The following is an 18,755-nucleotide window of genomic DNA, read 5'->3' as shown; positions in this document are numbered from 1 at the left end:
TCTATCTCGAAGACTCTTGCCTGTTATGCTTCTCAGAGTCTTCATTTCTGACACTCTAATGAACTTACTTCAGGATACAAAACTATGTAGTAAAAAAATAACGTTAGATTGTTATACCATTTGGTAGTAGGATGATAAAGGTACAAAAGAACTCTTAAAATATATTATATATTTTACTATTCATTACAACAATTTTTTAAGAAATATTTTTTTTTTATTCTTAAGATTGATCGTGTTAACAAGATGAACGAGCCCATTAGTTCTTCGAAAACAGTGTATCGAAAGTTGTGCGACGTCTAGAAGCATCACCACATTTGTTTTCCAAAAACAAATCATCAAGTTTAACCGGCTTTAAATTCGTTCGGGGTCGTGATTATAGCCGCTTCCCGAAATTTCACACTCAAGAAGGGGAAGATTTTCACGTTCCAGACAAATTTACAAGTGTACAGAATAATGCGGTGGAGGCTTCCAGAGCGCATCGTTTAACTGCGGGACCGAACGGAGAAGAAGGAAATTTCACCCTTCTCCGCTAAGCCGATTAACCGTTAAGACCTTAGATTCTCTTCAGCGCCGGCGTCTTTTCAACCCTTCGTGTACAAACTCGTAAAGACGGCCGACGTCGGAGCGTGAAATCGCCATCCAAATGATTACAAGTAGCTTTGTTGCAAACATGAAATTATTATTGAGTGCTACTTTTTCAGTCCGCCTGTAATCAATGATGCGGATAACATAATTTAAGAGCATGTTTGATATAAATGTTAAAGGTAAATGTGTGTTTAGGATTCGTGGAAAGCGATTATGTTTACACGAATGTAAGAAACGATTGATTCTTTAATACATAATATCGGACGTTTTTAAAAGCCCTTAAAACATTCAAATATACAAATGCACTGATACTAGCGCACCAGATAGCCTTTATCCTGTCAGTACGTTGGCTTGCCTGGTATTAGTTGGTGCAGCAAACGAATGTATACATGTATTACATATTTATTTATATATATATATATATATATATATATATATATATATATATATATATATATATATATATATATATATATATATATATATATATATATATATATATATATATATATATATATATATATATATATATATTTATATATATAAGTATATATATGGACTGGTACCTGAAGCGGAGGGCTGATCACCTTTCCTTCATGTGTAAACGATCAAGATAACACTGCGTTTATATGACACAGTGCCCTATGCACCATTGGGGTGCGGATAAGGGTTTTATTATTTTTATTATTATATATATAGATTTTTTTTAATTCACCGTAAAAAATAGTTTCTTGGCTTGTTTTATATTACTGAATTTTTTGACAGAAGGATAAAGTTAAATATTCTATAATTCTTCAAAAAACAATATGCTTTAAAATATAAATGCAAACCTATACTTTTCATTTCATTTCGATACAGAAATGAAACATACTCGTTTTTTGTAAACAGATTGAACAAAAAGCAATTTACGGTGCATTTTATTTTCCTTTGCTCTGAATTGTGTACCACCTGCACCATGTACTCGAGTCTACTGAATTTGTTAGAGAACATTGTTCAGCAAAATAAATAGGTTCGTACAAAGACAGTATCAATTTGGATAAGCTTATAAAATACTTTTAACCTCAAAAATATATGTGTTCATTAAAAATACTTGTTCATTGAAAATAATTTTAACCGTCTTTTAAAAAGTTGTATCTAACATATTGCATTTAAATTTTATACGGGTACACAACTTCCTTTATTTTTATTAATGATAAGTTTTAAATGCAGAGGGCTTAATATATTTCGTTTTGCTTTAAAATACTTATAGAGCAAATTTCAGTTCTTTTGAAAAACAGTAACCCATGCTAACATATTCATACAAGTTACTTTAAAGTACAAATTAGCGAATGGCACTCACTCACTTTGTTGACCTTCAATTGCAATTAATTGCGATATTATTTTGCCGCTTCAGAAAATTAATTTTAAAAAAACATTTTTAACTACCATTCAGAATCTCTATTTGTTGGAAAATCTTTGGGACCTCGTTGGCATGAGTAAGAATCATCGTACAGGGATGAAATTCCGTATCTGAATAGGCCATCGTAGTTTTTTTTTAAATAACCGGAAATGCGTTTTTAATTTTTTTTAAACTGTCACCAAAGGGGAATCTTATTTACCAAAATAAAAAAAACTTTTACTTGTTTATTTGAAAATATTCTATCAATGAGTAGTATAAACATTGGTATTAGTTTACTAATCAATATTTTTTGTAATGTTCATGCAAATGTAATAGGTATAATTTTACACATTTTAAAGAAATCTCGAAAATATTCTCAATATTATTAATATTTAAACCATTAGTGCATATTTAATCTCGGCTCGTAACGCATGTTTGTGCTGAAACCTATAGTGCATGTCGGTCTTCGGGTAGATCAAAAATCGCATGTGTTAAACATTTTGTGTAATTTTAAGTGTGTAAATGGTGCTATGGTGGTGAAGGGTTGTATTGTTTGCATGCTGTGGTAGTGATTGTTCTGATGAAGAGACGGGTACGTCTCAAAACCGGTAGACATAAAAATCTCGGTGAGTGGTTATATACTAATATCACTAACATTTTTATGAAAAAAAAAAAGTAAATCTCGAAAAGTTTTCATTGTTGAAAATATATTATTACTATCGCGTTGAGGTATATTTCATTACATATAAGGCTAGCAGTAGTTGTTGAGAAGTAGTCTGTAAATCCGGGGGTCGCAACAAGCGCACGATGATACTTCCGGCGTCGGCGTCACCGGATCCCGGCGTCGGACGTACATGATTGGTATGCCGCGGGCGTCCCCGATTGATTTCCGTTATCGCATTCGCACGTGACCGTTCCACGGTTTGATCATCGGAAGAGGAGTGAGTGTTGTGCTTCATGAGATCACTCGTCAGTTTTATGACTTTGATCCCAACTTACAACTGTTGGTCGTAAATCAAACGTTTCAGAAAAAACACCCCGTCTTGTTATGGCGATAGGTTTCGAAGCTTTGGGGATGTTTTTATCCATTCACGTAACAGACTTACGGCGCGTTTTTATTTTATGAGCAAAAAACGTACGCAAGTCATTACACGCGAATAATATGATTACTCCTAACATTTCGAATGCTCAAAGTTGAAAACCCTAAAGTTTTTTTTTTTTTTAATTTAAATATCCTGTGCTTTCCTTTAATAATTGAGATGTTTTTCTTTTACACATGTATATATTTTTCACTGTATATTATATAAAATATATGCCATTTGAAACAATGGAATGTATGGGTGTATGGGTTCTCACAATTAAAATTAAGGCTTATAATAAAGAAAAATCAATCAATTAAATACGAAAGTAATTCGTACGACGTAATTCAGTTATATTATTTTTAATTAAATACAAATAAAACAAATTGTTGAAAAATACATAACGGTACATTTTTTAAATTATTTTCCAAAACGTAAGCTATTTTTAACCATTATTTTTATAATATTCTAGACAGCCGATCAAAAAGTACGTTAAAATATCATGTAGATACTACTTTTATTTTACTTTTTATTGCTGTCATTTTTTGCAGTGTATTTGTGTATGTTTTAGATTTAATTTTATCACACTGTGTGAAGAAGTCGTTCAAATTACTTCTGTCAAAATTATTCAAACATCAATCCTAAAACTTGAATATTTTTTACAATTAAAAATTAAATGAATTTCAATATCACTGGAAAGAGTTTTTTTTAATAAACCATCGCAATAATGAAGCATTTTTAATAATGAAAATGTGCTACGCGCAAATCGGGGGGAGATTATGTATCTCGTGACACGGTGCATTCTTAGAATAAATTTTTGTCGACATTTTGAAACACAAAGGCTGAACACTGACTACCCTCCCCTTACGTGAAGTGACGGGTCTCACCCCTTAAACTATTTTAAGTGGATTTTCCAAAGGACCGCGTGGAATCTTGAATGAAAGGACGTGATATAGGAGACTATTCCGGAATCCTTATTTTCTATATTCTCCCCATCCTTGTACTTTATTGATGAAAACTAATTTAAGGAGAGTTCTGCAAATTATTCTGCATTTATGTTAATAAGAGTTCTAAAATGAAAATAAAGAAATGGGTGAGCGATCAAGAGTTCGTGTATTACGAATTGTTCCATAGTTTTTTTTTGTGTATAGGTTTCTGTAATTTCATTACAAACTATCTGTAACTGGAAAAAAAAGAAGAAAAAAGAAAAAAAAAACGATTTTTAAGCACAAGAGCTCAGTTTTTTTTGGAGTAGCTCAGCGTAGCTTAATTTTTAAGATTGTATTACATAAGTAGAAATGTATAGAAATTGTTTTGAATAAACTCTTAACTATATTAAATTTAAAAATATTAAAAAAAAAAAAAAACAGCCATTGACACTCATTGCCGTATCTTAGTTTGGTTAATTGAAAAATAAAGCACAAATTTCTAATGGTGAAATTTCACAATACTAGTGAAGCATAGAAAATGTCAAAGATGAAACAACAATGCAATCGAAAATATAAAAACAGCAACTACCAAGAAACACGCTGTCCGCCATTTGAAGCAGTCTGTAGTATTAAGTATTGCGTGTGTTTTCAAACGTAACATTGTGTTAAAATTTCAAAGCAAAAGATGAATGAATTTTTTTTTTTATATAAGTATAAAAGAATATTTTAAATATATTAAAACATCACTGTAAAAATAAATTTGGTTGAAAAAAATGATAAATTTTTAAAACAAATATATTTTCGAATCATATTAATGGTTTTATATCGACATCACGTATATTTTACCTTCATATTTATTCAACATCAGTTGTTTGAAAATCATTCATGATGTTGTGATGTCAAAATATAAAAATAACTCCTAGCTAAAGAAACCCGTATTTGTGAAGAAGGATATAAACACATCCAAATATTATCGATTTGTTCTATTTACTTACATTCATTTCTTATCTGCCAAAAATGTTACAATTTATTTATCAAATATTGTAAAATAAGCCATCGGCACGCGAAAACCCAGTCGGGCACATTTTTGCAACTCTAAATTATTTTGAAGTAAATAATATTCTTATGAATGGCACCTAACAAGTGTTACTCTTACTATTTAATTTTGTTGTAAAGGCCCTTATTTTTTAATTTTTATGTAAGTTTTTTTTTCATTTTTTAGCCTAACTGAAAAAAAATCAACAGCAAAAACATCTTTTTACTAGCTACATATTTAAGTTTCAGTTGTTTTTTTCAATCATTTTTAATACAGGCAAAATGACAGCAAGATATTAACTTTCAGGTCAGGACAGGATTTTCAAAATTGCTGTAGGTGGACTTGTAACTCAATATCTATTAAATTTAAATTTTAGACGATACAATCCAAAAATAGGGTTCTAGGGTTCTACAAGAAATCTCTTCTAATCTGTGTGACACACTTACATGTATATGTGTTATACAAAAGGTTTTTGAAAGAATTATTGAGGAAAAGATCATGACATGATTACAATTATAAATTCTTAAATATTCAATAGTTTTAATAAGAATTTTTAAATATCTGTATCCTTACATTTAAATTAAAAAATATGTGTTAACAAGGGTAAAAATATTTGTTTCTACGATAAAAAAAATACTTAAAATGTGATTTTAAAGAATGTTTTTTTTCTTAAGATGTGTTATTTAAAATTAATATTAATTTCTTAAAATCGTGTCAGCGTTGAATTTTTTTAACGTAAGAATGCGTTGGTAAAATACGTCTTGATAATAAAAACTGAAATAATTTAAAGGCAATAATTTTCTGAATGTTTTATTAAGATCGTGAAATATTTTCAACGCCATTGAGCCCCTCAGTATGGTAATGAATGACATAAGTACTTATGATTACTCATTAAAAGGGACCCCACCCTTCCCCGCGAGGGCTGTAAATTGCGGAGGTATTTTCAATTACGGTTTCCGAGAAACTTGCTTAACATCCCTTTAAGGAAGCTGCTGAATAATTATCTCGCGGAACTCATTAAAAAAACGCTTATATTTATCATTATAGTTTTCCCTTGCTAACTATGCAAAGTGATCCACCTGGAAAATTACATTTTCTCTGGAATACAACTTTACTCTGAAAGTCCTTCTTACGTCATAATATAAAATATTATTTGGTGTCACACGTATTTCCGTTTCTAACAACGTAATATGCAATTTGAAACTTACCAAATATAAATTCATTATTTTTATTATAATTTAAATTTAACTTTGTAAGTATTCTTCATTGTTCTTCTAACCCTTATACGCACCCAATGGTGCATAGGGCACTGTATCGTATTGACGCAGTGTTATCTTGATCGTTACTTACATGAAGGCAGGGTCATCACTCCTTCGCCTTAAGGACCAGTCCAAGGTAATATTACATAAATATTATAATAAAAAAAATCACCAATACTTCCTTTACTCCCCCTCCCCTGGGAATCGAACCCAGGTCCCACAGCACGGCAGCGAAACATGCTTACCATCACACCAGCCGGCCGATCAATTAATAAGGTTGCAAATATGTTTAATGTAATAAAACAATAGCTACAAAGTTATTTCCAATTTATTTTATTTGACCAGTCACCGGGTGCCGTCGTTACCGACATCATTGGACAGATAATCATCGATTCACCAATCTGATGATGTTGGTAGCAACAAAATCTGGTTATTGGCCAAATAAAATACAGTGGAATATTTCTCGAATGTTTTTCGCAGACACTTTGAGGCACATTTTATAAACTTTTTAAAATTAAACAACTTTGTTTTTTTAACCACTTTTTTTTTAAAAGTGGTTAAAACAGAGTTATTTTATTTTACAAAGTGGAATAAACCAATTAGTTATTTTTCATATATTAAATCCAGTTCTACCAAGGAATGTCAGTACAAAACTTATTTCTTTTAACATTAATTAATATTTTTTTAATTCAGAAATCGTACTCTAAATATGATGGAATTCCAAAAAAATGCATTCCTAGTTATATAAGTGGAGATTTCCATAATTTCTTATGCCTACAATTTTTCTTTCATATAAATATAGTAAAAACTTGGGATAAAACAATCCCCGTGTAGAATTAATGCTCAAACGTTGACTTCTTTTTTTTATGCTACGTTAATTACATTTCAATTCATAATAACTACTCTTAGAATGTCTGTATTCACCAAAGCATGATATTACGTACATAAATTTTCATTCAGTATCTAGTCAGTGATAACATTCTACTCGACAATCGCTTCTCAAGTGTCCATCCCGATATACTTGTGAGTAATAATATTAGAGGTGCAGAGACGTAAGCGGTGCGCTGCTAGGGGGTAGGTTACAGGTAGTAAGAAGGGTGTATATGAGTAGTAAGTGGGGAGGCAATATTAAAGGGATGGTGAACCTTTTTGATAAAATAAAATAACAATCATATAATTTTTTCCACGTGAATTTTATTTGACCAGCAACCGGGTTTTGTCTTAACCGACATCATCAGTGATCATCATCGACTGGTCTGATGATGTTGGTAACGACGAAAACCAGTTGCTGGTCAAATAAAATTCACGAGGAAAAAAATATTTAATTGTTATTTTATTTTACAAAATGCAGTTCCACCAAGAAATATCAGTACAAAAATTAGACCTTTTTGAGCCTGAGTGCCAAAAAAACATTTTTAAATATAATAATATGTCGCGTGCCACATACCATGGAAAAAAATTGCATCAAATATTTATGCAACAATATGAACAAAGCATTAATTAATACATCCAAAAAAGTAACGAATTACTTATCAATAAAATAATAAAAGATATAATAAAATATGACAACCTTGAAAATTTCATTAAAAGTGACATTTTTGTTGCTGGATGCTAGATGCCATTTTTTGTATCGGGTTCATAGCTGGTAGCTTTTAACAGAATACAAGCAGTATTACTTTCGTCAGTAAGTCTTCTTCTTATGTGTTATTTAATAAAGTTGATTGAAAAAAATAATGATTCACAGGAATAATTTGATGAAAAGATTGTTAAAATGCGCAATGCTATTTTTTAAGACAATAAAAAGTTTCTGGGATGGATTGCCAAGTTGTAAGTATCTTCAATTTTGGCATTTCTCTGGACTGGTCCAACCAATCAATTTCGCTCATTTTCTTCTTAAATAATTATTTATAATTGATCAATCACTTTTTGTACGATAACTTAAATTTTTAAATAATAAGAATACTGATATCTGAAGTATGTGTAAGACGGAATATATCGTGAGGACTACAACGAAGGCGATACTGGAATGAGCATGTAAACAAAATGTCAGAAGTCAGACAGACTTCCACGTATCGCTCTTCAAGGAAACCCTGAAGGACGTAGACCCCCAGGCAGACATCCAAAAAGGTGGTGAAATAGCTGGCAGTCAACATCCCAAGAGCGACAGGCGACAACACAAACAGAGAATCTATAAAAATTGTAGATGAAATCTATTAAAAGAAGGAGAAGAAGACTTCAATTTTTTCTCTTTATTCGGGTGCCATGCAAAATCATCTCGCGTGCCATAGGTTCGCCACCCCTGCAATAGTAAGTAACTTGGTGAGTAAGAACCCCCTCAGAGTGGAAAGCTGACACGGTGTCACTTGCACTGCCAGTGCAGGCGGAAGTTAGTTGCCATACTCCAGTTTGCCATACTTCAACAGCACATTCAAATTGAAACTAGAACCTGTCTAATAAGATATGAAAAGCGTTTATTGAACATAATTGCTGAAATATCGATTATCAACTGAATAGAAACGTTTCATCATATAAGTATACTTCATTTAACGCATTTTATTTTAAATAATTTTTGACATAGAGAAAAAACAGTGAATATTTTTAATGAAAATACATATTCAAATATATGTACATACATATCTCAACTTGATATGAAACATCTATTGTTCCTCTTTTTATGAAAGATTATAGAAATCCGGTTCATCTCGTGCAATTTTTTTTACAGGTGAATAGTAAAACTGTTTTACTATTCACCTGTAGATGAAAACAACTATGGTTTTCGAAAAATTATAAGTGTTTTTTTTTTAAATAAGGAACTCGTCATTCCAAAAAGCTAACCTTCCCCTCCCGGAAAATGTATTTACTACAACTCGACTTAAAAAATAAGAATATCAATATAAAATATAATAGATACCGTTGCATGCGGAAGTTTTTTTAGCACCGTAAGGGCGCTTGTGCACTACATGGAATTTTACTATCCGGCAGTCCGGTTAGCATTATAAAACGGATGATTGGCTTGTATTGGTTTTTGGCCCTCTTTCTTCGGATCGATGCGTGATCACGGTGCGCGTAAATTCGATCACGCTAAAATGTCGTAGTCACACGTGTAGGGCACAAACACTCAAAGGGAAAGGTTGATGCCGAATCAATAAACAATACTGTTTTTTTATGTTTTTCACAGCTCTCGGGTTCGAGCCGGACTTTCTCTACCCCCTGGAGAACGTGACCATCGCGCAGGGTCGTGACGCGACCTTCACCTGCGTGGTAAACAACCTCGGAGGTTACAGGGTGAGTGGCGACTCCGCCACCGCCAGGGTGTGTATCCTCTCGACTTACTTTTGGTTGTGCCCCGCCTGCCCTGCACCACTTGGTCTCTCTCACTCTATCTCTCTCTCTCACTGTCACTCTCACTCCGCCTCTCTCTGTCTCTGTCTCACCTTCTAGAACACACGCACTTGCATACGTCACTATATACTCTCGAGTAGAAGAGGGCCCTAAATATTTCAGTCTGCATATTCTCAATTTTAAAGTACTGTAACGTACAAAAAAACACGAACAAAATCCGATTTGTCATTTTGTTAGCTATAATAATTCATAATTTTGTTGGCTTAATTTCTAACTTACTAACCATAAAACTATAGTTTTTAGTATTTAGTAGCAAAAGAAAATGTTTGTTTAATTTTATTGAAAAAAAATCAATTACATCAGTTTTCTTCATCCACTGTTGGAAACAGAAATTATCGTATTTTTTTAAACTGTAACAAACGCCGTTTTTTGACACAAAGCTTAACTTGTGAGAAGAGAATCCCTTTTGAAATAAAAGGATTCTTACATTTAAGGAAATGTGTTATCCATTTTTTTTTTGAAAAAGTGGTATAATATTGTATTCGTATGATTTTGAAGTACTCTGAGTATTACTTAATAAACACAAATTATTTTTTTTATTTATTAACACTATGATATTATAAACATGATTCAATCAATCTGTTTTATTCGTATATATTTGATTTGTATTCGGTGATCAAACATTTAATTTTATTTTAGGTGAATAATTTTATTTTTTTAACTCATCGTCACCTTATATAAAATAAAATATATGAAAATTTCAAATTTTTTAAAATGTAAATAATTTTAACACCTCACTCCCTTATAATTACGAAAACTGTATACGTTTACCAGCAACTTAAAAATGAATATTTTAAAAATATAAAAATTAAGTTTATGAACATTTAATGTGAATTTTGTTTAAATACAGTGGCATTTTAGCGTCAACGTAATTAACATAATTTTCCTGAGAATAATGAAGAAAAGACTTGAAATATTTATGCCCTCTGACACCCTCTCTGCATCCACTCTTCTCTCACTATTAGAGCACAAAGCACTTAGGGAAATGTCAACAGATATAATATCGCACTCTCATCTCATAACTTTTGGACTAGAATGTACAATGATCCACGAAATGCAAATATTTAAAGCACGAGCTTTTTATTTTTGTATTTAAAAATAAATAATAAATTGCCATTCATATTTTAAGCTGTATTTTTGTACATTGTGATCTAATGTAAAAAACAAAAATAAATAAAAATAAATTTAACGCTCTCCTTATCATTCATCTTTAACTTGACGAGAGTGTTTAATTACCATACCGTAATGTTAACAATGTTTTTACTATACAATTTTTTTTTGTATTCCTAATTATTTTTAACCGTAAAAGAGTTTTTTGTACAAATTTTGTATCTCAAAGCACTCAATCATTCTACATCTCAGTCCAAAAGTACAGCACTATAACTCTAAGCACTTGTGAATTTGTACGTCTCTTTTTGTGAAATAAGTCCGAAAGTTCTCGACACAACTTACGGGCTATTTCACCCTCTAAACTTCTTCACTCTAAAACTGTCTCTTGAAATGCACTTTAGAGAAGGCTTTTCTTAGATTTAATACACTACCTTCGTTTTGGTATTATCCACCGTCTTATCAAATTATCGTGAGATATTTTAAAGAAATTTTATTATGAAATTATTTGGTTAATAATATTTTAACGATAAATTTTCTCTGCGTAAAATACTTTACTGCGTTAAAGACACATGTTTTATATTATTGGTGTTTTTTATCCATTATAAGACAAATTTATATATTTATTTCATGGTGGATAATACTAGACAACTTTTGCACTCTGAGCTTGCCAGAAACACACCTTAAGACAACCCTGAATGATGAAATTGATATAATGTTATACCTCTGTAACACCTGCTTGAAGATATCCAGAACACCTTAGCATATTGCACCCAAATAGTTTAGCACATAAACCCTCCACCAATAAATTGATTTTCTAATTAAAAATATATATTTTGACAAAATTCTAACCTTCTAAATTGTTTTTACCTATGAAACCAAAAATACGTAAGTATATGCGAGAGAAACTTTTTGGTACTACCATTTCCCGACTCCCTTTTTATCGATGTTTTTATGACTGACCTATAAATTTCCTTTTACTTTGAGTATTCCCATATTGAAATTTGATTCAATTTATTTTATTTTTCCCTTTCCAAATAATTGTACCTTTCCTTGCACGAAAATGCTACAAAACGCACCAAGTTGCACCAATTTTGCACCCTTTACATATATCAATACTTTAGAACCTGCACCTTATGCACACACTGGTTTGTGATGGTAATGGTATGAAAATATTTATTTTATATCTGTCTGGTGTAGAAATTTATGAAATGGATATTAATCGATTAAAATAAAGATTTTTATGTTTCTATGAATTTTATATTACGTTGTAATTATAGACGATAATGTTATAATAGCGTATTTTACGCAAAGTTTTATCACGTTTGAATTTTTAAATCTGAAAAATTCATTTGAAAAATACTTTAATCTGCGAAATCCGCAAAACAATTCCATGTGAAAAGATTTGAATAAATAAAACTTTTTTTTTCGAGATTTTTTTTTCTTAAGGGTAAAATATTATATTTTGCCAAAATATGTCTATATCCTAAATATTTCTACACGAAATAGATACTAACTCTTTCACATGACCCCTTCTCTATAAATAATCTATCTTTCTTCATTTCTGAAAAAAAATACCTTGTTTTTCCTTTACATATTTTACAACCATAAAAAAGTCATAAGGTCGAACTATTATTTGTCTCAAAAATGAAAACAAGGTGTTTTTTTTTTTAAACCTGCACTTCTATTTTATTTTTACTTGGATGTTAAAATATTTTTACCAAGAATTAATATCTAAGTTTCATGATGGTCTTGTGTATATTTGAAAAATTAGTTAAACTTGTAACGTACTTGAACAAAAGCACTATTTTCTAACCTTCAGCACCCACAGCACAGCACATTAAATTATGTAAATAAAAAATAATGGTTGTTTTCTCTTTTTCTGAAATATGTGTTTCATTCGAATTTAATCTCAACTGTTATTAAACCTTATGAAGAGTTTTTCGTTTCCAAACATACTATTTTTAAGCATCATATTTCGTATTTTTATATTTTAAAACAGTACATTGTCAACGGTTTTAAAACGCTCATTTTATTTTGTAAAATAATTAATAATGCTCTTTGACATATTTGAATTCTATTAAATCAAGGGATGACGTAAAGAGAATACATTTATTTTACTCGATTGAGGATTATGGAACCAACAACTGACATTATGTCAATTTCATCCTACTTTTTTCTATTAAATGTAATGGTTTCAACGTTGCTGTTTCGTGTTTATTTGTATAAGTTTCCAATTACAATCCGAGGATTGATTCTAAATACTTGATTTCTTTATATTAGTGAAGTTTTAATACATTTTTAAGTTTGCTCCTTTTCTGTCAAAAAATATTATTGGTAACATTAACTTCACGACAATACACATCAAAATTTAATACGAATATGCCAAAATCGTTCAAGATATACGTTAAGTATTGATTTTTGCAAACCGTGTACTATATACAATATTAAACATTATAAAAGACTATAAAAATTGGTTGTTTTATGTTTTAAAATTTAAAATTCAGATGCTTACATATCGCTCACTCCTTTCAAGAACGTCATAAATCAAAAAACTTGATTTTTCAGGTGAACGTTTTTAATGTTTAAAAATATAACACAATGTATTAAAAATAAATATCAAGCCACTTGTTGAACTTTTTACTGTGCAATAGATCGTTTTAAGTAAAACCTGAAGGTTTTTTCTCCATTTGAAAAATATTTAGTACATTTAAAAAAAAGAATTAAACAACACCCCTTCTTCAAAATGCAAAAACAACACTTTCTGCCCTGTAGCGGGTAAATATTAAGTTAAAAATATGCCTCTTTTGCTGGGATATAGTACATTTTGTGGGCATTCCGAAAACTTGCTCAACTGAAAATTGACGATTTTTTATTTATGATTTTCTTGAAAGGAGTGAGCGATATGATCAAAAATGTAATGTTGGTTTCAAATTAATTCATTCCGTGTCAGACAATGAACTGTTTTATTTAAGGAATTACACGTTTCATTGCCCTTAAATATTTTAAGTATGAATATCTTACTGTCTATTCTGCACAAATATTCTAATTCATGTCAGTTTCAGCGCGAGGATCTAAGGTGAAGTATAAACTGTGTTTGAAACATTGTGCAAATAGTGTAGTTAAGGAATTACGTATCATAATATGATAAAGGCATTATTCATGAATTAATTATCAATATAATGATATTCCTCGAAAATTTTAGGTCTTGTAAATGGGTAAGGAACCTAGAATAAGCAATTAAAGGATGTGATAAAATAATATTATTACAAGGACTCGTTGTTTGGCAGAAAATTGCCTAACTGTACTACTAACCATATTAAGAAAAAGCATTATCAAGGATTTTTTTTTATTGATATTTTATTTTGTAATATTGATATAACCTACATATTTTATAATTACAAATCAATCCAGAAATTATTTCAGATCTTTTACTAGTCCATCAAAAAGAGTTTTAAAAAAATAATAGGCACACAAACAGAGTCAAATATAATATTAGCGACTACAAATCCAAAACACAAGTTAACGTTCAATGAGAGATTTTATGAAACGAATTAAATAAATTATTATGTCCTAAGGATATTCTTCATTTAGTAATTCAATGCCATTTTCAATGCAATGACTTAGTTTTAAAAAAAATCTAATTTAAAAGATACACGTTATATTTTTTAGGAAAATCATAAGTATTCTAAATGTCTTTTTTTGTTTCCATTCAAATAAAAAAAAAACTCATCAATGCATTTTCTATGTTTTGAATAACACTATGGATAGTGATCAAAATAAATAAGTTTGAATATTGAAAAACAGCAAATAATAAAAATCTACAAAAAAACGAACACGCAGTTTCTCGTTGTCGTTAAAAAAAAATTATTTGAATCCTTTTCTTATAAACCATTACTGTTATTCATAAATATACATTCATTTATTTTAATTTGTGTATTTTTTTTATATTTAAAATTGAAATAAGACAAGCCAAAAAGAATTATGTAAATACCTTAACCATTTTTTAAAATGGTAACTGGAAAAAATTATAAATATTATTCTTAATTATTTACATGCTTTTTATGATAATATTTAATTTCCTTATAAAAATAAAATACAAAATAAAATTCTTAATTAAATATTTGGTGAATGCTTTTCCTCAATAAATATGTCTGAAATTCCTTTCAATGCGATATCCTGTAAATGTGGTTATCTAAAGTTTGTCTGATTGTTATCCACACTTATACATACACACCGTTCGTGGCGTTGGACCAATCAGGTGGCTTGGATCAAGGCCGACACGAAGGCGATCCTGGCTATCCACGAACACGTGATCACCAATAACGCGCGTCTGTCCGTCACGCACAACGACTACAACACGTGGACACTCAACATCAGGGGCGTGAAGAGAGAGGACAGGGGGCAGTACATGTGCCAGGTCAATACCGACCCGATGAAAATGCAGGTAAGAATAAATAATAAAAAACAGTCGAATGAAGTGGTGAAATCCGCAGGGATTCGTGTGACCCTTAAGACCCGATTTGTTTGGAGCTTTTTACAATAGTATCAATACTAAAAAGGCTATCGCACTCCTCTTTAGGCTTTCGACGACTATTAGATATCATAAAATTGTTAATTTTGGAAGGTTTTTGTTTTTTTTTGTTCAAACTTATGCATAATTTATTCATTCATGCAGTTGGTCACAATATGTTTTTCTCTTTTTATAATTAAAATGTAACTTTGTTTTAAAATCATTATAAATATTATATTATAACTTAATTATAATGTCTACCGATTTCGAAGCTAACCGCTTCTTCATCAAGACTGAAATCAGTCTTGGTAAAGAAGCAGTTAGCTTTGAAACCGGAAGACATTGTAATTAAGTTATAATATGATATTTTTAGTGATCTTAAAACAAGGTTACATTTTAATTATAAAATGGAAAATCACAATGTAAGTGCTTCAAATATTTTTTTTTCTCTTTTGGTCTTATTTTTAAGGGTGGTAAGTATGTTATTTCTGGGATGTGATATCCGCTATTCGTGTGATTGGTTCCATTTTTTTAAATAAAAAAAAACTTATAAAAAAATATAACCTTCAAAATTACTAACTTAAGAATTAAAAAATCAACATTAATAAATTTTTTCATGAAAATTAACTAAACACTAAATTGTTTACAGAAAAAACAACATAATTTCCCCATTCGGTGTTCAGCTCTTCAAATATTGAATAAAAATTAATAGAATCGAATAATGAATTCCACTAAAAATCTTTTTTTCCATTAACCAATTTAAAAAAATAACAAAAAAAAATCTTTAGTTTTATAATTATTTTTCTGATCCCTTTTCTTCTTGAATTGCTTACTTTAAAAATTGTATCCATATTATATAAATTTCATATTTTACATTTTCGTTTTGAGAAATAACGGATGAGAAGTTAAAAAATATTATTTACGTCTTAAATTGCTTTTTTTATCAACCCTTTTTGCGTCTTGAACTGCAGTTTTAATTTTAGACAGCATTCTTGGAGGTGGTAATACCACCTGATATTATATACGAAGAGACCTCGGGAGACATGATGGTCCCCGAAGGAGGATCTGCCAAGTTGGTATGCAAGGCCAGGGGACACCCCAAACCCAAGGTCGTGTGGAGGAGAGAGGACGCCGGGGAGATCATTGCCAGGGGAGGACCACAAGGCAAAACTAAGGGTATGTACGAAAAATCTAAAATATTCACTGTTACATACATAAGTTACCGTTTGTTTTATCTTTTGATTTTAATTTCCACTCATCGGACATTTTGTGTAGTATCAGTAAGTTTTTATTTTTTTATTTAGATTTAATAGTATTCTACTTTAGAGTACTTTTACCTTAAAAAGGAAACTGAATGTAATCAAAACATAAAATAAAATTTAAAAATTTAAAAAAACAAAAAAAGCTTATAACATATTGTTATTTTACAAATGTAAAAAGAATTAAAATTCTAAAATATTAAAAAAAAAACAGTACAACATTAAACAGTATTTTGTTTGTATCACGATATTTGAAATTTAAAACATTTTGAATATGATAGAATAAAATACTGTTTTATTTGGTATATACATATTTTTATGAAATTCATGAACACAGCTATTTTTTGTGCCTTCAAGATATTTGAAAAAAGTGTAGAAAAAGAGGTATTGAGAGTAAAAATATATATTTTCATTTAAAAATATCTGGATGAGAGAATACAAATCAAATAGAAATTAAACTTGAAAAAATAATGATAATAAACAATTTTTCATATTCAAAACATTTCATAATCGTTACAATTTTTTTAAATGGTTACACTATTAAACTTTAGCTTTCGGTACGTTTATTTTTAACATCCCACTATAGTTTAACTTTATGTAATTAAAACAATACAATTAAGTAGTTTAGTTGCATTGCTCGAAATCACCGCCACCGTCTCGCTTTAGCCGCCCTTCCACACTTCGTCACAGCGTTCCAGTTAATCCGGCGGGATTTAGACCGAGTACAGGGTGGAATAATTAACTACTCCCGCAGTGTATCACAAAGACTTGCGGTAACTTAGTCCTAAAACTTTCCGATCGACATTTCTCAGGGCCTGACACCCGTAGAAAGGATGATTAAACACGCCCTTGCACGTCCCCAACCCCCGAACTACACCGCTTCTCCAAAGTCAATCAGCAGAATTTATTCCGAGGACCAATGACTAGGACTCGAAATGAATTTGTCAATTAGATAGACACTTCGGAGAATAATGGCAAACTCTTTACAATTACTTTGATTAAATACAGTCGGTACTTTTGACTCATTGGGTAGAGAATCAATTGACTTTTTATAGATGAATCGAGTGGTAATTTCTAGATCCGTAAATCTATTTATACAAATAACTCAATGAATAAAATACTCTAACAAAAAGGTTTTATTTTAAAAGCAAAATTTTACTTTCTTTTGATTTTCTTTTTTTTTCGTATTAAATCTTTTTTTTACAGTAAAGTTCATTGTGAAACGGTGGTTTATTTTATCAAAATCTTGGGTGAAAACATGATAGATACTATGTAGATTTTTTTTTCATTTCACTTTTTTAAGTGCAAGCCAACGTTGTGTCAAAAATTTTATGCAATACATGAAAAACTTTAGATGATTTAAGATTTTAAACGAATTAACATTTACGTTTTTATTTATTAGGTTGTAATCTCGTGGTTATTGTCATAAACTTTAAGGTAAAAGTTTTAGGTTCTCAACCCACTTTGCCATATCTAGATTCAAATATGCTATGAGTGTGAACATTGCACAAGCGTAAAAAGTGATTTCTTAAACCAGCCAAATGCTATAAAGCCCCGAAATGAATGATGAATATGTATACGTATGTATATGTATATATATATATATATATATATATATATATATATATATATATATATATATATATATATATATATATATATATATATATATATATATATATATATATATATATATATATATATATATATATATATATATATATATATATATATATATATATATATATGTGTGTGTGTATGTATGCGTATGTATATGTACATATGTATGTATATTTATAAAAATATCTTTAAACTTCTTACCTAGAAAAAAAAAATCATTTAACCACGCTTATTAATTCCTCTCCTTTCCTTCTCCTTCCTGCTAAATCTATTATTTTATAAAATACCCTTTTTTTGTTTAATCTCTGAATGTTTTTTAAGAGTTTTACAACATAAATGTGGAATTGTTTTATTGTTTTTTTTTAACGTAACTATTTTTTGTTAATATAATGTAATGTTTATTATTGTTAATGTAACTATTATTTTATATATTTTTTTTATATGTAAGCTGTACAATTCCCGAATAAATAAAATTAAAAAAAATAAAAGGTCAGACTTCCATCTTCTTTCGTTTAAAAACGATAAATGCTTCTTCTCAAGTTAAGACACCTATAATTTACTTATTGATTTGTCATTCTTAGTGCGAAT

General features: G+C 29.8%; 1 protein-coding gene across 2 annotated transcripts in view; it reads left to right on the top strand.

Annotated features, from left to right (window-relative positions):
* Nucleotides 1–18,755, top strand: part of LOC148302959 (lachesin-like) — a 67,094-nt gene that overhangs the window by 25,853 nt on the left and 22,486 nt on the right. Inside the window, exons 3-5 of one of the 2 annotated variants that reach the window (XM_088270797.1) lie at nucleotides 9,445–9,578; nucleotides 15,037–15,222; nucleotides 16,272–16,464. In XM_088270797.1, coding sequence (XP_088126923.1) covers nucleotides 9,445–9,578; nucleotides 15,037–15,222; nucleotides 16,272–16,464 — 513 coding nt within the window. The remainder of the gene's footprint in view (nucleotides 1–9,444; nucleotides 9,579–15,036; nucleotides 15,223–16,271; nucleotides 16,465–18,755) is intronic. The other variant, XM_088270798.1, reaches the window with a different exon arrangement.

Source organism: Brachycentrus maculatus, unplaced genomic scaffold (assembly GCF_059751285.1).
Source record: "Brachycentrus maculatus isolate JH-2025_06_01 unplaced genomic scaffold, ASM5975128v1 h1tg000396l, whole genome shotgun sequence".
In the NCBI taxonomy this organism is placed as follows: Eukaryota; Metazoa; Arthropoda; class Insecta; order Trichoptera; family Brachycentridae; genus Brachycentrus; species Brachycentrus maculatus.
The sequence above is the reverse complement of the archived record's forward strand: the minus strand, read 5'-3'. Positions and strand labels throughout refer to the sequence as shown.